The sequence below is a fragment of the Perca flavescens genome, chromosome 5 (assembly GCF_004354835.1).
Source record: "Perca flavescens isolate YP-PL-M2 chromosome 5, PFLA_1.0, whole genome shotgun sequence".
NCBI lineage: Eukaryota > Metazoa > Chordata > Actinopteri > Perciformes > Percidae > Perca > Perca flavescens.
In genome coordinates, this window is record NC_041335.1 from 38113248 (window position 1) to 38140099 (window position 26852).

General features: G+C 42.2%; 1 protein-coding gene across 1 annotated transcript in view; it reads left to right on the forward strand.

Moving 5' to 3' along the window:
* Window positions 1-26852, forward strand: part of igsf9b (immunoglobulin superfamily, member 9b) — an 86431-nt gene that overhangs the window by 29705 nt on the left and 29874 nt on the right. Inside the window, exon 4 of the mRNA XM_028579209.1 lies at window positions 5647-5853. Within this exon, the coding sequence (XP_028435010.1) occupies window positions 5647-5853 (207 nt within the window). The remainder of the gene's footprint in view (window positions 1-5646; window positions 5854-26852) is intronic.

Consider the following 26852-nt stretch of genomic DNA (forward strand, 5'->3'; position numbering starts at 1 on the left):
AAAAAAACTCATAAAGTGACATTTTCATGCCATGGGATCTTTTTAAAGACATTTCCCAAAATTTAATCATCCAAAGTCATCTTTTGAGCTGAGCATTTTGTCTCGTTGACAGGAAACTGAATCTCTTTGAGTTGTGGACACAACAAGGTATTTGATGACGTCATCTCAGGCTTTTTGGGAAACACTGATGCACACTTCTTTTTTTTTTTTTTTTTTTCTTTTTTTTTTACCATCTTGGCATTTTATAAACCAAACAACTAATCGATAAACCGATAAAATAATTGAAAATGGAAATAATGGTTAGTTGCAGCCCTGCTTTGTAAGACAACCAGTTGTTTTCTTCCATTCGTCTCTGCCATATGTCTGCATAGCTTCACCAAAAGTTCATTGTTTACCAACTTCACCGACTATGGCCCCTTGTTAGGAGAAAGCATGGCAAGGCAGTTGGCATATGCTGCCCTTTAGCTGCCTACATGCAGTTTGAGTGACACTAAATCTGGCACAGCTCCCATTTTGGAGAAAGTAAAGAGGGGAGGGGTTACAACATAGACATGACATGTTGATGAGAGGGAATGGGGCCAAAATCCAACTTAAATAATATCTCTGGGTGTGGATTTAGATCAATCTGGGATTTGTGCAACCCCCATCCCGAGACACGCTTCTCTGTGTGAGTGCCTGTGTTTGTACGGGGGGGGGGGGATTGATTGCGCTGGTCCGCAGACCATGTGTGTACCCCAGGGGGTGGTGGGAGGTCGGCCGGAGAGAGCATCAGAGAGTCCTGCTGTCCTGCTTCAGAGTATCATCCCCCCCTTCTGAGATTAAAGTAATCACCAGGACAGATGAGAAGCAGAGCAAACACCGGCACCCAGTTGCGCACACACCCACGTGAGCACATGGCAGCGAGGGAGGAGGGAGGAGACGGAGAGACGACAGCCTGCTCCAGGTGTCACTAATGGGATTGCTGTGTGTGTTTGCAGGCTTTGCAGCTATAAGATCTTGTCACCAAATGGCACATGGTTGTTTAACATGCCCTCTGACGGCTCAGGTTTTTTATCAGGGAGCACTCTGGGGATGTTATAGGGCTCACAAGTGTGGTACTGGAAGTGAAAATCCCGTTTATTTTCTCCTTAACCCCTTAACGCCAACTGTCTCTAATTTGCATCAAACCCCTTCCATTCCGACTGCAGGCGAGATAGCGTGGGTGTATTCCCACAATGCCGGTTTGTTTACATTCGATACATACCTAGGAACCTTTTGCATGCACTGGTTTCTCGTAGGACCGGTCGGAGTGGGAACTACATCCAGTTCACAGAAGCAAAATTAACCCTAACCCCTAACCCTAAAAAGACTACTGTCAATGTTAGGGAGTAGGAGAGTGTTTTCTTTCTTGCTCTTGTCAAGGTTCATTTATTTGTCAATTACTTTGTGACATGAATAAAATCTAAATATCTGAGATGGGAAAATGTGTTTTTATTAATTTTACCATTTTGTAAAGAATTTTACCATGAATGCTTGTTGTCGCTAATTTGCATCAATCCTAAATTTATATCTATTCTATATGAGCTATAGACAAATTAACAATCTCAACTTAATTTAGCATCAGCTTGGAGCCAGAAACACACATAATACATTTTTTTATATAATTGTGAATAAATTCAGGCGTCATGGGGTTAAGGATTTTGATTATTAACCGACATGTCTAAACCAAAAGTTGTCAAACTCAGTTACACTAAGGGCCACACTGGAAAATACTGTAAGAAACACATCCAGGGCCAGACATGTTTAGTTTATTCACATGCTTTTATTTCATCGAAAAAAAGTCATCTTTTACTGGATTGTTGCGTGTCTCACATAGCCTTCTCACTTACAGCTTGGTCGACATAAAGACCCAAAAAAGTGACTTAGGCATCAAAGAAAAAAGCGACAAAAAAGGTTGAAAAACTAGTAAATCAAATTAGTAAAAATTAAGGCCATTAAAAGGCATTAATTGCCATTTTACGAGGTATTAATTTTTTGAATGATTTTTTTTCAAACTTTCACTTATTTTTAAGTGGTTATAGTGGCATCAGTGATTGCTTGTTTCTTCGAACTGCTTTAATTTATCATTTTACTTCATCTTTTAATTTTATCGTCGGACAAAGTGGCAAAAACATTGAAAGAGGAACGCAGGCGTTTGAGCTATGTTACTGGTTACACGGAGTTCGTGGTTCGACTGGTCGTTACTGTTTTCCCAAGATGGTGCCCGCATGTATACGTGAACGGTACTGTCTTTGTAAACTATCTTTTTAATAAACTGTCTGTACACTTACAAAGTTCTCAATGCTTTGGTTTACATGTAGGGACCCTCATTATGCTACCGTGGAAGCGTGGTGCTATTTTGAGCCTTGTTAGTGGTATAAAATAGAGATTTCTTGTTACTTTACCCTCTGCCCTGCTGACTAAAGGTCAAACGTTTGCGCTAAAACTGGTCACATTCGATTAGCATGAAAACATATCCCAGAGAACGGTGGACTCTGTACACGTGTGTTCATTTTGCGCCCCGGATTTCTCCTTCAAGCATTCATGGATCAGTTATTACTAGGGATGCACCGATTGGGAAATTCTGGGCCGATACCGATACCGATGTTTAACATAACAACATGGCCGATGGCGATGTTTTTTCTTTTTGTTATTTATTCCTTCTTTTGTGCCACGGAAACATACAAGTCTTTCGGCTCTTGATCACACTATCTTAGAATGAGCACAAATTCAATCAGACCAATTTATGAAACAAACAAATTTTAATGTCACTTTCTGGTTGACATTAGTTATAACCTTATTTATGACAAGTTTTTTTCTGAAAAATAACATTCAAAAACCTTTGACTGCTAACTAATCAATGAAAAGATTGTTTCAGTAAATTGCCCAACAAAATTATTTGAGTGGTTTTAGCCTGATAAACAAAAACTTACTCAATGAGATTATTTTCATGGCCCAATAAAAAATAATTTTTCTGATAAATAAAAAAAAAAAAAAAAATACATCAAGTGTAAATGCAAAAACAAGTGAAATAAATACATAATATTAAAATAAATAATGTTATTAAAATAAATAAATTATGATATTCATAAATACAAACATAAATAGGGCTATCTTTCACCTTGTGTATTTCTCATACAGAATAAAACATTGCAGTGTTTCAGAACTCACAGGCTGGAACATGGGGCATCTTATAAAACAAAAACAGTACCTCCACTTCTGATCCGACACATAAGTCACCTGCTGAATCTCTGGCCTACTTCTTAATAAGATGCATGTTTTTCTTTACAAAGATAAGCATCTCTGCCTTGTCACAGCAAAGCCTATTTCTCTTTTCATCCAAGACATGAGACACAGAGCTGAATAACCGCTCACTCTCGGTGCTGGTGCATGGCGCACTAAGGTATTTGCGTGCCATTTGTGCGAGTTCTGGAAAACGCAGGTGGTTATTTCTCCAATAGGAGAGTGCGCTCTCACCTCTTGGAATAGTGGTGTCTGCCAGGAAAATACCCAGTTGTTGGGATACAGAGGTACTTGTCCTCTCTGCTCCATTTTCTTCCAGAATCTCCTCAAACACATCATGCAGGGAGGGCCCTGCTCTGTCGGATCGTTGCCTCTTGCGCTCTGTCTGATGTGCGCGCTCTCCATCGCGCGTCCCATCCTCTGCACCGGCAACAGGCAACAGGTGTGCCTCAAGTATTTCTCGAGCGCGTTGTTTAACATCCTCATCAAAGTAACGATCCTTGTATCTGGGATCCAAATAGGTGGCAATGCAGAACATGGGATCGTACTGGATTTGATCGAAGCGTCTATTTACAGCCTCTAATAATGAGGTCTTTGTTGTTTTAACGCCGTGGTCTGTGTCAGCCTGCTTACTCAGAAGACGTCTCAGGGCTGTCACAGAGGGGATGACATCTGCAGCTGATGCTTCTGATGAGCTAACTTCTCTCGTCAATTGTTGAAATGGGGAGAGGAGTGTTATAAAGTTTTCAATTAATTGCCACTGGTGCGCACTGAGAGTGGCCGGGAGGTCGTAGTCTGCGGCATATGTAGCAAGTGCGCGCTTTTGTTCCAGCAAGCTCTCCATCATATAAAATGTACTATTCCATCGAGTGGAAACATCTTGCTGTAGCCTTTTTGGTTTCATTCCCAACTGGATCTGCACAGCCTGGAGACGTGAATAGGCGAGGGGTGAGTGTTTAAAGTGGCCGGCGATTTTTTCGGCAAATAGCCACAACATCCGTGAGGCTGCGCTGGCTAAAAACACCGTCATGAATTGCCAGTTGCAGTGTGTGCGCCATGCAGCCAAAACTAGCCAGACCACTGTCCATCATAGCTTTCGTCATATTCCTAGCATTATCTCTCACGACAGCATGCACTTTGGTTTTGTCGATTTTCCACGTCTGGAACATGTTCTCAAATGCCACCGAGATGGCAGATGCTGAGTGGGTACCTGCGAACTCCTGGGAGTGCAACACTGCCTTCACCAGGTTGAAGTCCTTATCAATCCACTGTGCCGTGAGGCTAAGCATGCTCACAGGGCTTACATCTGAACTCCATATATCTGTGGTGAAACTGATTGCAGCGATGTCGCAAGCCAGTAGCTCATGAATGTGCGTGGCCACAATGTTGTGGATTTCGGGGAGACAGACCTCGGCAAAGTAGCGTGGCTCCATAAACTTCATCAGACTCCGAAAACCCACGTCCTCCACTACAGAGAAAGGCTGGTCATCTAAAGCGATGAACTCCATCACCTTGTTTGTTATTTGTTTCGCTTTGGCGCTGTCTGGAGGCAGCTGTTTGGCTTTCTCAAACGCCGTGTCAATTGAAGTCTGAGTCTTACCGGGGGTTTGCGCTTTCTTGGCGGCTTCATTTTTCCGTTTTTGGTCAGCTTGCAGGTAATCGCCATACACCGCCTCGTGCCTGCTTCTCAAATGTCCAATGAGATTTGTTGTGTTAAATGACTTTCTAACAGCCCCCCCTCTTGAAATGTCAATGGAACACGTATTGCAAACTGCAAAACGCTGATCTTTCTCTGAAACTGTAAAATATTGCCACCACGACCGCCATCTTCTTTGTTTAATCTAAGTTACTGAGGAGAGTCTTGTGGTGCCCTCTTCCGTCTGGGTATCTTCCCCGCCCAAATAAAAAAAGGAAAAAAAAGTTTCTCCTGAGCACAGCGTTCATGAGACATATAATTATCGGCGAATGTCATTTTTATTTCCCGATGGCCGATGGCAGTTAACGAGGCAAATATTGCCCGTTACCGATGTTCAGCCGATGCATCGGTGCATCCCTAGTTATTACTTCTTTCAGTCTGTGTCTTGACCTCTTCTTTTCCTGTGTTCTCCTGCTCTCTCCCAAGATATATTGCTGCAAATATTCCATGAACTGTTCCCAGCATAGCAAACAATTTTCACAGGAATGAATGACATTCCAGAGAGGTTAATCTGGCCTCTCTTGCAGCCATAACTCTCTTTAAAAGGCCCATATTTCTCATGCCCTTGCAGAGCAATGATTTATGTGTTTATTCCCATTTTTTTTACTGTTTATTGCCGTCTGTGCTATCAGCAAATGTCCACAGCTAATCTCACGCTTCATCGTGGTGATTTGTTATTGCTTTTACAGGTGTTTCTCAAGGCAGCGCGTCATTGGTTCGTGGCAGAGAGGGGGGCTCTGCAGAACTGAGCTGCAATCTCACTCCGACATCCAAAGAAGCCACAACCCCAAACCTCTTTCCTCTGCATGTGGTGGAGTGGGTGCGCCTCGGTTACAACGTTCCCATCCTCATCAAATTTGGAGTGTATGCTCCTCGAGTTCATCCAAACTACAAGGGTAAGAGTTATTCAGATGGGCTTAATTACACACTGCTGTTCAGAAAACACACATGAAAAACACATGTTCTGGGTTCATACATTTTGAAAAAAACTGGAAAATTTATGGAATTTGAGAAATGCAAATTCCAGGCCTGGAATAGTTATAGTTAAACCTCTGAGGGTAAACTTTGACACAGATTAGTATTCTTATTGTAGAATGTCGACTCACATTTTCAGGAACACATAGTGATGGAAATTTGCCGAAAAGTCATGGAAAAGTCATGAAAATGTCATGGAAAAGTATTGGAAATGTCATGGAAAGTATTGGTTAAATGCATATGAACCCTGACTGTAGTGTCTGTTACAACACTAGACCTGTAAGACCTTCGACTGAATTTTTTTTTTTTTCAGCGATTCACCTGCATTTGTGCTTTGAAAACATTTCTTGGTAACACTTTATAATAACCATCGCTAATAAATTGATAAATTGAAGTTAATTTAACTTAAATTAATAGTTATTTTACTGTTAACTAACAACAAATTGCTAATTAATGTTTACTAATTATTAGTTATTTTAAAAGTGTATTGTTGTTCACATCAAAACATTTCATATATTATTATAAACTTTTTGTTAATGATTAAGAAATCGTTTGTGAACCGTCAGTAAACATAATTTGGATGTCTACTGTAAAGTTGCATCTGATGAAACTAAAACCTTGTTAATGGTTAAGAACGACTTTGTAAAGCATCTATAAACATTATTTAGATAGCTATTATCAGTTCTCAAATACAAAAATAATCATCTCTTTTATAGATCGCCGAATAAAGATCTAATGGGGCCAAATTAATACCATTTATTAATCATTACCCTATTATTATAAGCATTAGCTGCAACTTTATAATAGCCATTCAAATAATGTTTATAGACGGTTTACAAAACAATTATTATAATGATGGTTCGGAGTAATTTCACCCTAGGGTCCTTTGCACCATGACCTCGAGCCAAACACCCCCCCCCAGAAGCTTTTTTCACCTGGGTCTAACATTGGGAGAGTTAGCGTAGAGTAGCGTTATCATCTGAATAGCTTAGCGCAGGGGCTAATGGACCCACGTTTGTATCTGGTGAATGACCCCACTAATAATGCCCGAAATTATACCAAACTTCTACACTAGTACATATAGGTTATGTACTCATAAAACGATGGATTGGAAAGTTTGTAAGTACACCAGAAGTTTATGAACACTTGCCTGCTGGCTTCTGCTCTCTGCTGCTGCTGCTGCTGCCGGCAGTTAGACGAGTGCTTAGGGGCCGTCTACAAATTACTACACGAAAAGAGATACAACAAAAATATTTTCTAATTTACCTTTTTTTTTTTAAAGTAAGTGCTGTAGTATAACTAGCAGGAGACAAGTAATAACTGAGATAAGTTTGGAGACATTACCTTATTTAATCATAAATGAATCAATATTTTTGTTGTATCTCTTTTCGGTGTAGTAATTTGTAGACGGCCCCTAAGCACTCGTCTAACTGCAGGTAGTAGCAGCAGCAGCAGAGAGCAGAAGCCAGCAGGCAAGTGTTCATAAACTTCTGGTGTACTTACAAACTTTCCAATCCATCGTTTTATGAGTACATAACCTATATGTACTAGTGTAGAAGTTTGGTATCATTTCGGGCATTATTAGTGGAGTCATTTATGAGATACAAACGTGGGTCCATTAGCCCCTGCGCTAATAAGCTTTTCAGCTGATAACGCTGCTCTACGCTAACTCTCCCAATGTTAGACCCAGGTGAAAAAAGCTTCTGGGGGGGGTGTTTGACTCGAGGTCATGGTGCAAAGGACCCTAGGGTGAAATTACTCCGAACCATCACTTTAACCACTGACAAAGTATTACCCATCTATCTGAAGTTATAAACATATTATTGTATATGACACTAAACTAATGATAAAATAACATTAAGTATAACATTACGAATAATGAATAAACATTATAAATCATCATTTCATTGTCTTTTAACAGTAATATACCAATTAATTAAAGATTCTTTAAAGTGATGGTTCAGAGTAATTTCCCCCTAGGCTCTTTTTCCCTCTTGTTATAACATTGGTCGAGTTAGCGTTATCAGCTGGTTAGCTTAGGGGGCAGCAGTGTTTCCAAATATCTTCCAAATGTTCCAAAGTTTCCAAATGTCTGTCCCGAGTGCAGCGGCTTATAGCTCTCTAGTATGGCGCTCAGTGTGGAGTCTTTTCTTGGTTTTGGGTAGTTGTTTTGGAGCACTGTCGAGCTAATTATGTCCACGGTTAGGATGGGACAGATGAGAGAGTGTTTGCTAAGAATGATGGGTGAGATGTATTCGGTGTGTGTGTATGTGTCTGTGTCTCTGTGTCTGTGCGTGTGTGTGTGTGTGTGTGTGTGTGTGTGTGTGTGTGTGTCTCTGTGTCTGTCTGTGTGTGTGTGTGTTTGTGTCTGTTTGTCTGTGTGTGTGTGTGTGTGTGTGTGTGTGTGTGTGTGTGTGTGTGTCTCTGTGTCTGTCTGTGTGTGTGTGTGTGTTTGTGTCTGTTTGTTTGTGTGTGTGTGTGTGTGTGTGTGTGTGTGTGTCGGTGTGTGTGTATATGTGTCTGTGTGTGTGTGTGTGTGTGTCTCTCTCTCTCTGTGTCTGTCTGTGTGTGTGTGTGTGTTTGTGTCTGTTTGTCTGTGTTTCTCTGTGCGTGTGTGTGTGTGTGTGTGTGTGTCTCTCTGTGTCTGTGTGTGTGTGTGTGTGTGTGTGTGTGTCTGTCTGTGTGTTTGTGTCTGTTTGTCTGTGTTTCTCTGTGTGTGTGTGTGTGTGTGTGTATGTGTGTGTCTGTCTGTCTGTGTGTGTGTGTGTGTGTGTGTCTGTCTGTGTGTTTGTGTCTGTTTGTCTGTGTTTCTCTGTGTCTGTGCGTGTGTGTGTGTGTGTGTGTGTGTGTGTGTGTGTGTGTGTGTGTGTGTGTGTGTGTCTGTTTGTCTGTGTTTCTCTGTCTGTGCGTGTGTGTGTGTCTGTCTGTCTGTCTCTGTGCATGTGTGTGTGTCTCTGTGTGTGTGTGTGTGTGTGTGTGTGTGTGTGTGTGTGTGTGTGTGTGTGTGTGTGTGTGTGTGTGTGTGTGCGCTATGAATGTGCTGTGAGATGAGTTTTATATATATGTGTTACAATGATGTTGCACCTTGCTAGAGTGGCTCTACAATTTCCTTGTATTTAAATACAATTTCCTTGTTGTCCTTGCAAATTGAAATTCTCAGTTCTAGGGGCTCGGAATGCAGCAGTAGTGTGGACACGAGGCGTAAAAACGCAGCAAAAGATATTGGTTTTTAAACCGAAACATAGTAGTGTAGCTGTGGGACAAAGAAGAGCTGAATCTGAAGCTCACTATCACAGCAGTCGGTTTGAGACTGACCACCAATTGACAGATTTCGGTAATTATGGGTTCAGTAGATTTTAGCGAGGTGAGGTGAGGTGAGGAGGTGAGCGGTGTCCTTGTGGGAACATCTCTTTCGTTCTTTGACTTCGAGTTACATGCCTGTCTTGTGTGTGGGCATTAGGCGGTTACACTGGTATTTATGGAGACTTGGGGAGGGGAAGTTTGGATGAAACAAAACCCCAAATAGGTAATCTACCCAAAACCACTATCCCTGTAATTACTGCAACTGCAGTCTGTGTTGTGCTGTGTTTCCAGACTGCAGTTGCAGTGCGGGGAAAAGGGGAAGGGCGAGAATGGATGTGTTTTAATGCAGGCAGTTAAAAGGGGGGTGGGGTAGCTGAGCAAGAAGAAGGGTGGGGGGGGTACCAGTAACGCTGTGCATCGGGGGGATTAGGAGTGTAGGTGGGGGCTTGGTGGTCTGATGACAGTGTTTTATTAGTATGCTGAGGGGTGACCCAGTAAGGGGAGATTGTTGTGCGTGAAGGAAGCATTGGGAATAATGGGAGTTTTCTTGCTGGAGCCCTATAATCCTGGCATTGTCTTGCAGAGGACAAAAGACAAAGACGGGTATCACAACCTCCCCTTGCTTGGCCAAAGCCAACAGGACTACTATACTAGGACACCCCAAAATCCCATACTGTCCCAACTAGGTCACTGAAATGTACAGCAAGCCTCGCTTAAAAGCCCTCTGCATCTGCTGCATTGGAACTCATTTCATCAGAGAATCCCGCAGAATGAAAGCCTCCGAGTTAGAGCTGCAAAGATTATTTGATTAGTTGTCAATTGTTAAATTAATCGGCAAAAAATTTTGATAATCGATTAATCGGTTTGAGTCATTTTTGAGTAAAAGTTCTCTGATTCCAGCTCGTTAAATGTGAATATTGTTCTAGTGTCTTCTCTCCTCTGTGACAGGGAAACTGAATATCTTTGAGTTGTGAACCAAACAAGACATTCAAGGATGTCTTTTTGGGATTTGGAGAAGCACTGATCCACATTTTTCACCATTTTCTGACATTTTAGTGACCAAACATCTAACTTCAGCACCTACTCTGATTCAGAAACACGTTTGCAGCATCGTGACAACTCAGGAGCCACATTTAACCACAAACAGGCCGCCTCCACCGGGCAATTTGGGCTACATGTGTTTGGCACGTTAATGCTCTTGTAGGCCGTTAACCATGGCATTGTTTCGGGGCAGTCAGCTGACGCACGCGCAGCCATAATGAAGTAAACAACATCGCAGAGGTGTGGCTCAGAGTAGAAGACTGTCGGGGATGTCCTTAGACCTCCAACTAACGATTATTTTCATAGTCGATTGATCTGTCGATTATTGTTCAGTTGTTTGTTCTCTAAAAAGTCAGAAAATGTTGAAAAATGTGGATCAGTGTTTCCCCAAAGCCCAAAATGACACAACTCAAAGATATTCAGTTTCCTGTCCCAGAGGAGAGCAGAAACTAGAACATTATTTACATTTAACAAGCTGACATTAGAGAATTTTTACTCTTTTTGTCAGAAAAAATTACTCAAACCGGTCAATCCATTCTGAAAATAGTTGCCGATTAACGTAATAGTTGACAACTAATCTCTTGGGGTCCTGATATTTTTCCATATCTGTCCCCTTTGAGTGTATTTGTCTGGTGTGGGCTTTACCCCTGTCTGCCTCAGATCCTCATATCTCCCCTCCCACTGGAGGCAGATGGCAGCATGTGAAGCGTGTCAGCGCTTTGGGTCTAATGTATTCTACCCTCAAATTAAAATGTTGGGGGGGGATTTCAGATTCAACCGCAAGACAGTCAAGTAGGCGACCATTTCCTGAGCTTTGTCTTGGCTTGTCTGAGATCAGGAACAAGAGAGCAGAGATGAGTCTTAAGTGTGGATTTACAACATAATGGCTGCTTCCACTAAAAGCTACGTCAGGTGTCAGACATCAATATGTATGACTAAATCAAAGTGCTGTCCTGTCCTTCCTGTGGTGGACTCATTGCATTGCAAATGCGCCCCACTAAAGCCGACTAAAATAAAACATTAAAAGCATTCCCAGAGGCTGTCTGTCCTTGGTCTGCTGCTTTGTCTCGAGCTCGCTGATGCTATTGGCCATTTTTAGAAGCTGAGATGAAAGAATCAAAGCAGGCGCTATCTTGGATGACTATTTCAGTCGTCCATTAAACCAACATTTTTTGATACGATATCAGGTGTATTTGAGATTGCACTCAGACACCAGCCTGTCTCGGTCTCAGAGAGTCTCTCTCGTCTGCGTAAAGGAAAGGCCATTTTATTTGTGTAGCAGCAGGCGGAGCTAATCTGTATTCAAAAAATTGAAACCGGCAGCTGATTGGACGAATGTGTCTCCGGAAATTCAAAGCCAGACTTTCATGGCATTTTCAGACATCTCATATTGGACTAAAATAGTTCACCGAAACGTGTTTCTGAAAACATTTGAAGAGAGAAATAGGCCGTGCATCAACAAAGGCCAGTTTAAAAGATTTTCATCAGATTTTGAGAGACTGTAGTCACGCTCAGGTCGGCCAAAATGCTGCCTGCACTATCCGTTCAGCGCTTGCGCAAAATGTTCGCGCATGCGCTGTTGTACGAGGATTTACGACACCGGTCAACAGCCTCTACAGCCAAGCTAACGTTAGTTTAGCTCACAGCTAATTCGGCTAACCGCTAGCTGAGACAGCATGTAAACTTTAAAAGACCCTCAAAATAAAACTTGAAAATAAACGTTAACATATATTACAACTGTTTACGTCAGTTCTACTTTACTTGTGCTCATTTAAAATACAATCACTCAATACTTGTCTTTATTGTTATTGCTGTAAAGTCTAAATGTAGCTGTAGCCTGCTTTTCCCCAGTGTTTGGTTTGAGTTAACGTTATTTTAGACTGAATCTAGCTGTCGGTTAGCGGTTAGCCAAATAAGCTGTTAGCTAAACTAATGTTAGCTTCCCGGTGGAGGCTAGCGTGAAACAGATCGGGCAGGTCGTAAAACATTGTTATTATCTGCGCATTCGTGAACATCTTGTGCATGCGCAGAATGGATCGGTTACCAACGAGCTCCTCTGACTGATGACGGCACACCGAACAGACTCGAATCACCGACCTCCTCAGACTGTCCCACAGACGAATTATCTGGTTGGTGAGTCAGGGCCTTAAGACTTTTTTATTTTTAAAGTGCCCATATTATGAAAAAAATCACTTTTTCTGGGATTTGGGGTGTTCTTTTGTGTCTCTGGTGCTTCCACACACATACAAACTTTGAAAAAGACCCATCCATGGTGTTCTGAGTGAGATCTGGTTTCTGCCTTCAGGCTCCCGGTGAGCTGGTCAAGATCGGCTCGGACTGTGACCTAACAGTCCGAAATGAGCTGGCAAACCACAACCGTTAGCTCGTAGCGTTAGCGTTAGCATGCTACGTCGTTCTCAATAGCAAAGCACTGCTACAACACACACAAGTTCACCATAATCTCCAAAAGAACTACTTCCATGTGCTCCCTGGTTTAGAAGAAGTCTCCCAGCTGATCCTGCCTTGGAACTGACTGAAGTTGGAGAAACAGCCTTTCTTTTACTGTCTATGGAGCTAGCTGACATGATCTACATCTGAGCTACTGAGCATGTGCGAGTGCAATCAAAGATAGTACAGAAGAAGAAGAAGAAAAGAGGTCTCACTCTGTAGCTAAAACAGAAACCAGGTGAAAAGAGGATCTGCAGCAGTGAGAGAGAGCTGCAGCAGTACAACAAAAATATGGTGTTTTTTGATAATTAAACCATGTAAACCTATTCTGGTACAACCTTAAAATACAGTTATGAACCTGAAAATGAGCAGAATATGGGCGCTTTAATAAGAAGGTATTACTAACCCTCAACCTGCTTCCTCTCCGTTTCACACCCAGCATGCTCTGCAGCGCTGAACCTCTCTGTCAACTCTCAACAAAGAGGAAACATCCAGATAAACTATAACGCTCTTATAGTCAGCTGGAGCTGTATTTGTTGAGACAATATGTTGCGGTATTGAGTCTTGCGGTATCAGGATGGTTTATGGTTGCAGGGTGAGATCAAATGTCTCCTGTGTGCTGAAGTTAATCAGGAGAGACGGTGAGCAGGCTAGTCCGACCTGAGGTTACACCGACAATAGGAAAACCCCCAGATCTCAGCAGGCCTCCATCACACTCTCAGTGTGACCTCTGAACACTGGAACAGTTACAGCCTGCATTTTACACACACACATGCACAAGTCACGCACACACACAGACACACACACAGACAGACACACACACAGAAACACAGACACACACAAACACACACACACACACAGACAGACACACACACACACACACAAACACACATACAAACACACACACAGACAGACACACACAAAAACACACACAGACACACACACACAAACACACACACACAAACACACACACACACACACACACACACACTTATATATACACACACACACACACAGACAGATGCACACACAAACACACAGACAGACAGACAGACACACACACACACACACAGAGACACACAGACACAAACACAGACACACAAACACACAGACACACAAACACACAGACACACACACACAGACACACAAACACACAGACACACACACACACACACAGACTCACACACACACACAGACTCACACACACATACAACCCCACAACTCTGTAACCTTTGAACAAATAAACTTTTGAATCAATCAATCAAAATAACTGAATAAATAGAAAGGGATCTCTTGAAATAAACAAACTAAGAAGACTCTACAGTAAACATACACGCCCATTTGTTGGCGTGTTATCGCCGTCTTGCCGTGTTATCGCGAGAAGAAAGCTACGGTTGAGTTTAGGAAAAGAACAACGGGGAGCGAGGAAACACCACAGGCGGGACCCGATCCCTACTCTCCTGGGTGAAAGTCCTGGGTGAAAGTCCGGTGGTGTTTGACCAATCTCCCCCACCCCCAGACCAACCTCACTATGCAGATTTTCGCCCTTTCATACTATTCGCTATGGCGTAAAATTCACACACAATAGCAAGGTAATGTAAGTCAATGGAGGCCAAGCAGCGTTGATAAACATTAGGACTAATCGGTCGTTTTGGTCTTAGTCGACTAAGATTTCTTTAGTCCATTAGTCATTTTTTATGCTCATTCATGCTTAATTACTTATTTCCAAGAAACTTCTGAGCACATTCATGGTAAACACAAGATTTAAAGTGGTGCTTTTGCAGGATTAATTGTGGAGAAACTCAGTTTTACAGATGGTTAATTAACTACATTTATAATGTGCTTTTCTAGTCTTAACCACCTCTCAAAGCTCACAGCTCTGTCGATTAAATCAACTAATCGATTAGTCGACAAAATCCTATAAGTGTTAGTCGACTAAGGAGTTCTTTAGTCGAGGACAGCCCTAATAAACATGCTAAAAAGTGAGTGTGCGTCTTTATAACACAGCAATAAAATGGCATATACACCACTTCATAAGATCAATCTGGATGTAGTGACGTCTGAAGTCAAACATGTGAAATCTAAAGTAGATTAATGCCACGTCCCAGTTACCTCGGGAACTGGGAAGCCGCAACTGGGAATGACGTCATAACCGAGTTCAATGCGTTCTTTTTAAAAGTCTGATTTTCATTGTTTTCGTTTAGCTCTAGCCCGGTTTCTATTGTTAGCGATACCAGTTGATAACAACGCATTACGGTGCTTTTTGTGCACGCAAAACAGCGTAACAACATGTCCACAGATAGAAGTTGGACATGGCTGTGTGTGAACGACTGATTTCGTGAGACACAAATAAGACAGAAGTGCTTATAATAACTTTATGTTACTGCAGCTTTCACAACTGTTGATACAGGGGGGGGCGGCCATGTTGGATTTTGAACTCGGGGTACTGCGATGTTGTCCGAGTTCCAAGCTCGTAAATCCGAGGTCAGGGGGCATGTTTCCAACTTTGACCTCGTTAAAACGCTGCATAAGCCTTAGGACGTTTAAAATTTGCATCGCTCTTCATTTTTTCATCTCAACAGGTTGTAATCTTTACACATTTATATTGATGCATCCCTATTAGAAATAAAAATAATAACTCCAACTTGGTACAGACCAACATACACCACAAAACAGGCTCAAATGCATAAACAGACAGATACATAGATAAATAAATAAATAAAGCTCTAATAAAAGACTAAATTAAAAAGGTAGGTCTTTAGTTTAGTTCAGCATTCTCTGCTGCCCTCTGCTACATGCGTCTGTTTTGTAGAAAATAGTCAAACTGAAAGCTGAAACTGATCACCTTTTATCCTTCACCAACCAGTTTTTCCACCATAACTGGACCAGGATTATGTGTGGCAAACAAGGGCACAATGGAAGACGAAGAATAGCTGGCTGCAGGCCTTTGTTACCTCATGCTTTAGGTGTGTCACCGGTAGGGCTGGGCGATATAGCTGAAAACTGTATCGCGATATAAGTGTTTCATATTGGTCGATATCGATAATTATTGATATTTTTTATGACCTATTTAAAATAAGGACCAGGAGAAAAATATATTAAATTTAAACATGTTTATTTTAAACTTAACCTTCCTCTGATTATAATCCCTTCAGTTATAAAGCAGGAATGTCAACACAACCATGGAAAACACTCAAATAATTAAAATGTAAACATAGGTCTAAAATCACAATGAACACTTAACAATTATCTCTTAACATTAAGGTGCAAACTTAAAGAATAAGTGAGAAATGCTTCATAAAGTGTCATAAAATAGTGCAAAATGTTAAATATAAGAAACCTGAGAAACTATTTTCTGCAGGTTTAGTGCTAGGTTGGTAACCTGGCTTCTGAACAGACATGTCTGCCTCCGTTATTTCTTTGTAGCGTTTAGTAAGGCGCTGATGCAGAGTACCTCTCCATGGTGGTCTGCTGCTTGTAGTGTTTAGTAAGGCGCTGATGCAGAGTACCACTCCATGGCGGTCTGCTGCTTGTAGTGTTTAGTAAGGCGCTGATGCAGAGTACCTCTCCATGGCGGTCTGCTGCTTGTAGTGTTTAGTAAGGTGCTGATGCAGAGTACCACTCCATGGCGGTCTGCTGCTTGTAGTGTTTAGTAAGGCGCTGATGCAGAGTACCTCTCCATGGCGGTCTGCTGCTTGTAGTGTTTAGTAAGGCGCTGATGCAGAGTACCTCTCCATGGCGGTCTGCTGCTTGTAGTGTTTAGTAAGGTGCTGATGCAGAGTACCTCTCCATGGCGGTCTGCTGCTTGTAGCGTTTAGTAAGGTGCTGATGCAGAGTACCTCTCCATGGCGGTCTGCTGCTTGTAGCGTTTAGTAAGGTGCTGATGCAGAGTACCTCTCCATGGTGCTCTGCTGCTTGTAGTGTTTAGTAAGGTGCTGATGCAGAGTACCTCTCCATGGTGGTCTGCTGCTTGTAGTGTTTAGTAAGGCGCTGATGCAGAGTACCTCTCCATGGTGGTCTGCTGCTTGTGCCGTGTAGCAGCTGCAGATGTTGTTGGACGTTGCTGGCGAATACGGCTGTGCTCCAAAGTGGTAAAACAAGTTTGTGGTAGTACCAGTGTTGGTGGGGACGACGGTCTGACGACATTGGTCTGTCTACGGTCAGACTTATAAAATCCCCAAAAACTGCCATACTGACTTTTGTTTTATCAACAATTTCCTCTCTCGCTGCGGCACTCACTTTCCACTTATAACTCCACGCCGGTTCTGTTATTGAAGAACACGAGACAGCGATGTGGCGCAACCAAACTTGATACTGTTACATGATTGGCTGTTAGAGTGTCACTCCCTACGTTGCTAGGTTACCAGAGAGCGAGTGCCTTTGTTCATGCAACCAAACTTGCTTCACAATCTGTGGTTTCTTCTGATGAAGAAAAACAAGTTATCGAACATTTTATCGGCCGCATTTTCTATTGATATTGATTACGTGTCTATCGCGAGACATATCGTTATCGTTTTATCGCCCAGCCCTAGTCACCGGACAGACTGGTACGAGGAGATCAGAGTCAGTGCTGTGCTGGACATTCATATCAATATTGTCCAAATGTCTCTTCTATCGAAGCATATGTCCTATCTGTAACCACTGCTGTATAGGGCTGTCAACAAATAAATTCTATTCTATAAATTCTAAATTCAAATATATATTTTAATTATAAAAATCAGACTGTCTACATCAGACTGTCATCTTAAACTTAATGTCAGCCTATAGATAAAGCAATTATTGGGTTAAACGGTTATTGATAACTGGTTGATTAATTACAGACAACACTAAAGGCTGATTTGTAGACTCTATGCAGAGCCTACGTTGTAGCCTACGTAAGTGGCCTAACCTTTGTGAGGATTTATATTTGCGTGCTGTTGTCAGTGCTGTAGTCGAGTCACCAACTGTTGAGTCCGAGTCTCGAGTCCCCAGTGTTTGAGTCCAAGTCTGAGTCACCAAAGAAGAGTCAGAGTTGAGTCTCGAGGTTGAGTCTGTGTTGAATTCCAAGACTGCCTACATTTCTCCACTCTGGCACCTTTAAAGAGATGATATACTAATAAAAGAGGGTCCACATTAAACAAAAGAGCAGCCGGTCTGGGCGCCCGAAACAGGAAAAGTGTAAAATCTTGTATCGAATTTTTATAACCTATTTAGTCAGAAACTTCATCCAACGTCTGAATGCTCAAGTCCAATACTTATATATCCTCGAGTCCAAGTACAAGTCGTCAGTCTGCGAGTACAAGTCAAATCACGAATCCAGAGAATAGAGTCTTGAGTCTGACTCAAGTCCGACTCCAGCACTGGCTGTTGTGTCTGCGTCGTTCTAGCGTATCTCCTTAAGAGGATAGCAAAGCCGGCATTTGTGTGTGTTTGTGATTAGGAAGTGTGTGGTAGAGCGAGTGAGAGAGTGAGGGGCATTTCGTGAAGTTCCTGTATGTTGCGGCCTGGTGTATTATTGGTTTGCCCTCTTATGGAGGTAATGCGCAAAAAAAAGATATTCCAGTATATTCAAACCTCTGTTTATTTAGATGCATATAAGAATATTTGAGCGTTTTTGGCCAATTTCGACACCTCTATTATGGTGTGAAATTACAATATAATCTACAGTATTCTGAGCCGTATTACAAACCTGATGTTCACTAATGATGAGGATTATTCTTCTTCGATTATTCTTACTCCAACAGTAACTAAAGCAACATTTTAGCCAACTAACTAACAACTATAGACCTTTTTCACGGCAGACATGTTGACATGTCATAGTAGGAACAGCACAGGTGTATTCAAAACCATTACTGATGGCTGCATTCCACTTAGGAGAGACCCTGGTATTAAACCATTAATGATGGCTGCATTCCACTTAGGAGAGACCCTGGTATTAAACCATTACTGATGGCTGCATTCCACTTAGGAGAGACCCTGGTATTAAACCATTACTGATGGCTGCATTCCACTTAGGAGAGACCCTGGTATTAAACCATTACTGATGGCTGCATTCCACTTAGGAGAGGTCCTGGTATTAAACCATTACTGATGGCTGCATTCCACTTAGGAGAGGTCCTGGTATTAAACCATTACTGATGGCTGCATTCCACTTAGGAGAGACCCTGGTATTGTTCATGCTGACTCACTGAAATATCTTACTGGGACACTTGATGGAACTGAGCCATTGTTAAGGTTATCAATTTCAGCTGTGCTTTTCCTACTATGACAAGTCAACATGTCTGCTGTGAAAAAGGTCCATTAATGGTTAACATCAGTGCTATCTCTTCCTGGCCAGAAAACTGCAAGTTCTGCCCTGGAATGAAGTTCAAACACCTCTTGTAATCTCACTGGATCAAACTCCATATTTTAAAGAATATTAAAATCAATAACTTTGCTCCCGGATCATGGTGATCCGTGGTGAGTTCAGGGTCCCGCTGTAGTGAAATTTTGGCACGTGGTCCGGGGGTTAACGGAGCTGGACGGAGCGAGAGGGACAGGGTTAACTGTAATCTATCTCACGACAAAGAGCTATTCATAAGAGGGTTAAACTGATTAGGGAGACAGGAGGATTGAAGAGAGAAATTTGGGGGAGTGGGAGGGGTGAGCTGTCAGAGGCAGGGGGCCGGTCCCAGACTTATGATTGTATTCAAATCAAAACACATCCCACAATGCACCTCCGCTGGGCTCTCTTATGCACATACGGATGGACAAAGAAAAGCCGTGCGGATGCTTCTCCAAACACAATAATCTGTCTTCCCCTGCGATTGTATCACATGTTATTCACTTTACCCCGTGTATTACTGTGCCAGTAAGTAGCAGTGGAAACCCCCAAATACAAAAATCACATGTTGATTTAATTCCTTTGTGACAATAAAAGCCTTGTCCTCAAGCTTCAGTCGCCACAAAACTAAGAAAATGCAATACAATACAATACAATACCAAGAAGGTGAATGAACGAGACCAGACTTCAGGGTTGTCCCTTCAGTTCGAGAAATAGAGAGTCAAACACCAAAAGTAAAGAATTGGATTTATTTTAATGAGAGACCTAAACAAACTCTAAATATTTAATGTAAAAACAGTTATATCAGGGTTTGCCCTCTCATTATAAGACTTCAAGTGCTCATATTATGCTCATTTTCAGGTCCATACTTGCATTTAGAGTTTATATCAGTTGTGTTTACATGGTTTAATTTTCAAAAAAACACCATATTTTTGTTGTACTGCACATTGCTGCAGCTCCTCTTCTCACACTGTGTGTTGAGCTCTCTGTTTTAGCTACAGAGTGAGACATCTCACTTCTGCTACATGTTTGTTGGGAGTTGCACATGCTCAGTAGCTAGGTAGGGACTACTAGCCAGTCAGAAGCAGAGTATGAGGGCGTGCCCTGACAGTTTGTCTCTGAAGTAAAGGCTGGACTACAATAGAGCAGTTTGGAGCAGTTTGTGAACAGTGTTTTCTGTTGAAGATGGTAAGTCCCTTTGGGGTGGACTTTGGGCTTTTTTTACTTTTTGTAAACCTATAACGTGCACAAAAAAGAAATAAGTAAAGTAACGCGACAACCAGCAGCGCCTGCCCCGGCTACTGGCTCATCGCTCGGACACACAGACACACACACACACACACACACACACACACACACACACACACACACACACACACACACACACACACACACAGAGACCCCGCTGTAAACCGGAGGTCTCTCAGACCACTCTCGTAAATAAAAGGCTTTTATTTCTCCGTTGACAGATCGTTTGTTTAAATATCACAACACATGTCCATCATAAGATTAACGGGAACCTTTGGTCAACTGTCTTTTCGGAGTTAAACTCAACAAGCACCTGACAACCTCGCTGGCCAGCCGTCTCTCACACACACACACACACGCACAAACACACACACACACACACACAGCAGAGGAGAGAGTGGGTCCTAGAGGCAGCAGTAAAATCAGCCCACTTCGTAGCCACAAACCCAGGCACCAATCAGCCCTGTTTCTGATGTACTCGTACATCCCGCACAAACACAATAGTTTACCATTTTAGCTAGCGAGGTCTCCAATATAACTGCTAGCCTACTAGCCGTTAGACTAGCTAACGGTAACTCTAGTCTTGGATTCCCTCTTATGACGTCACACCCCGCCTAGTGGAAAGGAGGGGGACTGCTTAAAACCACTGTAAAAAGTACCAACTTTTCATATTATATTCAGCATTTTTTTTTATAAAAAGCCATGTAAAACAAGGGTGGGCGGCTCTAATCTTTATGTTTAATAAGCACATTGCTTAACTTCATGAAACATTTAACCTGCAATTTACACTTTAAGTCTAGAGACAAACCTGGGACACCATGCTGGACTTAATGTGGGTAACATGTCAGCTCAGCTCGGTTGCATTGCAGTGGTTCCACTTGCAGAAAAAAAACAGGAGATCAGACACTGTGAGAACAACGCAGCTCCTGGCGATCGACACAGCTCCTGAAAGCTGAGTTCTTCCTCACCTGCCACCCGCTGGGCGAGAGAACCTGACACTCGCCGATACGAAGTAGGGCTGCCACCTCTTAGTCGATTAGTCGACTAATCGGTCGTTTTGGTCTTAGTCGACTAAGATTTCTCTAGTCGATTAGTCATTTTTTATGCTTATTCATGCTTAATTACTCATTTCCAAGAAACTTCTGAGCACATTTATGGTAAACACAAGATTTAAAGTGGTGCTTTTGCAGGATTAATTGTGGAGAAACTCAGTTTTACAGATGGTTAATTAACTACATTTATATTGTGCTTCTCTAGTCTTAACCACCTCTCAAAGCTCACAGCTCTGTCAATTTAATCAACTAATCGATTAGTCGACAAAATCCTATAAGTGTTAGTCGACTAAGAATTTCTTTAGTCGAGGACAGCACTAATACGAAGAGAGTCTTACAGGCTCACACGGCAGCGGGCGCATTTGCGTTTCAGTTTTCTACCCACGGCTGCTCGACCGGTTGGAAACAAGGAGCTCATTTTTAAGGTAGACTGGAGCTGTCATGTGATAGCCGCCGGAGGAGGAGAAGGGAGGGGGCAGGAGGAAGAGGGTGGACACTAGAAGAAAAAAAAAAAGCTGCAGCTATTGTTTCATCTTTCTCTCTCTCCATCCATCAAAAGAGTCTAACGATGTTTGTCTCTTGAGGAGGACTCGTGGACATTGTGTTAACGTAGAGCCAGGAGGGAGTGATGAATGTGTCTGCTGGGGGCGTTGCGGAGCCCCGAGGTCAGAAAGGTCAACCTCTCATCGGCTGTCGGTGGATTATCGATGCGCACCATTCCCACTAACCTCTCCGTAACCTCTCGCTCACTTCCTCTTGGATTGAAAAACAAGGGTGGGGTTCTTTTTCAACATGAAGCAGCCCCGAAATCGATATCGCCAAAACCAACCAGACTCCTTTTAACCCTTGTGTTGTCTTCGGGGTCAAAGTTGACCCATTTTTATATCAGAATTATGGGTTTCTTTGAGCCAAATTGCCCCCAAAATATCATGACTGCGTGCATGTACGTTGTATGGAAGCCATTTAACATTCTTGTCAGGGAAAATTAAGGATTACTTTCATTGAATTGTGGGGTGTGTGGGTTTTTTATTTTTCAATTTTATAGCATTTTGAAATAAACTGTGATCCACTGAACATCCTCTGATCTTAACTATCAGGCAAAATAGTCCACAATTTCTGTTTGAAAATAAAACGACAAACAAACAACTCCAAATGATGCAGTAAAAGCTCCTTTACTTTGAATGAAGAGTTATACCGTCACCTGAGAGTTGTTTAAGCGTTCTTACAGCGTTCTTACAGCGTTCTTACAGTGTTCTTACAGCGTTCTCTCTTCAAAGTCCCTTTCCTACACTAATTAAAGATTATTTTTTGGGGCTTTTCCGCCATTAATTTGACAGGAGATTTGACAGGTGAGAAAGGGGGGGAGAGAGAGGGGGGGAGACATGCAGGAAACCGTCACAGGTCAGACTCCAACCCTGGACCTCTGCGTCTAGGAATAAGCCTCTCAGTATATGTGCGCCTGCTCTACCCACTGAACCAACCCGGCCACTTTCCTACACTAATGAGACGTGTAAAATGTCCATGTACAGTACAGGCCAAAAGTTTGGACACACCTTCTCATTCAATGAGTTTCCTTTTTATTTTCATGACTTTGAAATTTGCTTTTTTATTAATAAGGGAAATAATTCCACTAATGAACCCTGACAAGGCACACCTGTGAAGGTAAAACCATTTCAGGTGACTACCTCATGAAGCTCATTGAGAGAACACCAAGGGTTTGCAGAGTTATCAAAAAAAGCAAAGGGTGGCTACTTTGAAGAATCTAAAATATAAGACATGTTTTCAGTTATTTCACACTTTTTTGTTAAGTACATAATTCCATATGTGTTCATTCATAGTTTTGATGCCTTCAGTGAGAATCTACAATGTAAATAGTCATGAAAATAAAAGGAAACGCATTGAATGAGAAGGTGTGTCCAAACTTTTGGCCTGTACTGTACATATATGAAAATTCACAAGTAGAGTCTTAGATGTGTGTAAACTACTTCTGTTTGCACTTCGGGTTCGATCGGCCAGGAAAAGCGCAGCGAAAAAGACCGGAAATGGCGTCAGGCTTGACTTGATGTGTCCAGATATGGCCGATAGCCACGAACAGGTGTGTGTGTGTCCGAACACTGACAGAGTTACGTTACCTTAAACATGCTTCTTTCTGTCTTTCTTGGTCATAAAAAGTTAAACATTTAGAATTGAAATTGACAAATGTTAAATGGTCAGGCTACATTTACATTGCTATGTTTCCCCCTCTCATTCCACCTGCTCTGGCGTTTCCCCCTCTCATTCCCCCTGCTCTGGTGTTTCCCCTTCTCGTTCCTCCTGCTCTGGCGTTTTGGGTTAAAAAGGAATATCTTCTGTTACGTTTACCCCTCTCATTCCCCCTGCTCTGACGTTTCCCCCTCTCATTCCCCCTGCTCTGGTGTTTCCCCCTCTCATTCCCCCTGCTCTGGCGTTTTGGGTTAAAAAGGAATATCTTCTGCTACGTTTCCCCCTCTCATTCCCCCTGCTCTGGCGTTTTTTGGGGGTTAAAAAGGAATATCTTCTGCTACGTTTCCCCCTCTCATTCCTCCTGCTCTGGCGTTTTTTGGGGGTTAAAAAGGAATATCTTCTGCTACGTTTCCCCCTCTCATTCCTCCTGCTCTGGCGTTTTTGGGGTTAAAAGGAATATCTTCTGCTACGTTTCCCCCTCTCATTCCTCCTACTCTGGCGTTTTTTGGGGGTTAAAAAGGAATATCTTCTGCTACGTTTCCCCCTCTCATTCCTCCTGCTCTGGCGTTTTTTGGGGGTTAAAAAGGAATATCTTCTGCTACGTTTCCCCCTCTCGAGCCTCGAGCCATTTGAGAGTTCAGTTCAATGCCGAAGATGCAACAATCAAATATAAATAAAGCAACATTTGTCACACAGCGTCAGCCTTTTGTCTGTCGACTGGCTGAAAGAGAAAACACTCTCATTCATTTCTCTCACTCTTCCTTCTCTCTGTGACACAAGGCTCTTTTCTTTCTAAACCTTAACATGCTTTTACCCCCCACGACTTGTAATTTTTCAAATCTCTGACAGTAGAAACCCACCCTCCCCTAACCCATGTTTGGCCTTGCCGTGTTTCTACAGCAACTGAATTTAAATCTAAACCTACAGCCCGGGCTTTTCTCCGTCTCATTGCTATGGTAACCTGAGAGAATGAGCAGTGTGTGTGTGTGTGGGGGGCTGCCGTCTCTTTGTAGTGACGGACAAGAGAGGGAGGGCACAGGAAAGGGTTAAGTGTTCGACAGCGAAACCTGAATTCCCCCAGGGAGACGCAGGGGGCAGGGCCCTCACCGAGTTTTGAAAATCAACATGTATGCACACACACACACACACACACACACACACACACACGTTCACGGGAACCCACGAGATCTGTGCACACAGTCACACACACAGAGGGAGTTACAAGGCTGCTTCTCAGGCCAGTTAATACGAGGTACATTAATGGTCAGTGTAACGCTTATCAGTTCAATTTTCTAAGACACAAACGGACATTTAGAAAAACAGAAAAATGGGTTCCAAATATCCAGTTTTTGCATTTTTTTTTCCACCTTGATAAATTTAATATAAATTGGATTTTTGAACTGTTTTTCAAATTTTCTTTCAAAAAGTTTTTCATTCAGAGGAATCAGAAATTTAGAAAATTCGAAAATTGCGTCTGAGCTCCAATTATTCACAATACTGTCAAGGTATTCTCTCCCTCGTTCCACCTAGCTACACCCTGCCTGACCCCAAAGTCATCAAATCAGTCATCATATGCAGTTAATAACCTGCATATTCTGCAAAGTAGAGGGAGAGAATACCATGGCAGTATAATGAATAATTGGAGCTCAGACGCAATTTTCGAATTTTCTAAATTTCTGATTCCTCTGAATAAAAAGAAAGATCAAAGATCAAATTTTTTAATTTGTCAAAGCGGAAAAAAATTTGATATTTTAACCCATTTTTCTGAAAATTGAACTGATATGCGTTACACTGACCGTTAATTATCAACTGTTGTTAATCATTTTTCTGTGATAAACGAGCAAAACATTCTCAGATTCCAGCTTCTTAAATGTGAATATTTTCTAGCTTTCTTCACTCCTCTGTGACACATTTTACCCAAAAACAGTGGCTTGCATAAGTTTACACAGCCATGCTAAAGTTGACTAAAAAGAGGAATAAAAAAAATCATCTTTTGGAAATTGCTCTTAATGCCTTCATTAAAAAAATTAGGAAAAATCCGACCTTTAAGGACACCAATTTTCTTTGTGAATAAATAATGTATCGTAAATAAATAAATGTTCTTCCTTAAAATACAGGGGGCATAAGTCAGTCCACCCCTATGTTAGATTCCCATAGAGGAATGCAGACTTTTATTTTGAAAGGACAGTTATTTCATGGATCCAGGATATTATGCATCCTGATAAAGTTCCTTTGGAATTAAAATAGCCCCCCCCACATTATCACATAGCCTTCACCATACCCCCACATCATCACATACCCTTCACATTTTTCACCATTTTCAGACATTATTTAGTCCTAACAACTAATCGGTTAATGGAGAAAGTAATCCAGAAATAAATCCACAATGAAAATATTTGCTAGTTGCAGCTCTAGTGCTATGAGCCACAGTGATGTTTAAGTATCCCATGATATAGCTACACACGGATTAGGTTTATGTTAAAGAGGGATTGTGTGATTTTTGCACGTGAAAGTTTAGCCTGCAGCGTGGCATTTAACTCGTGTGTCCAACTGGAAAAGGTTACGTAGGAAACGGGCAGCTCAGGAGGGAGGATAAGAGGAAAATGCCTAAAGTTATCCCCACACCTGTTATCATCGGCCTGCACATTTCCTCTCTCCCTGCCCTGCCCAGTTGTTTGACAGACGCAGAGAGGTATTCATTTTATGGTGCCTCTAAGTGATCGCCTCCCATCAAGCACTGCTCTGTGTTTCAGGAGGTCAGTCAAACATTAAACCCAACTATTAAGCACAGCAACAGGCCCAGGCAGGAATGCAGGGTTAATTGTTAGCTATTGTCGTGTGTCTTTACTCTCAGAGTGCCTCAGCCTGTCTTTAGCTTCCACGTAAAGAGCTGAATCATCGTCATAGCTTTAAGGCCGTGCTCCAGACGCTACTGTGTCTGTGTCTGTGTGTGTGTGTGTGTGTGTGTGTGTGTGTGTGTGTGTGTGTGTGTGTGTGTGTGTGTGTCTGGATGAAGTGATGTGAATGGTGAGGATATTGTGTTTCTCGTCATATTGTAGCTTCAGGGTTACAGAACAAGAGTTGTCTGCTCTTATTTACAGTGTGTCCTCTGGGAGATCATATAAAGATCTAATGAAGAAAGTTCAGTTTCTATTTCTTAGTTCATCACTTGGCACAGAGTATTGAATGTGTCAGACATTAGCTATATCCAGGGGTTGAAGTGGGTTCTGACTAGCCTGGTCCTACCAGAGTCTGGTACACTAGCCTGGTCCTACCAGACTCTGGTACACTAGCCTGGTCCTACCAGACACTGGTCCATTAGCCT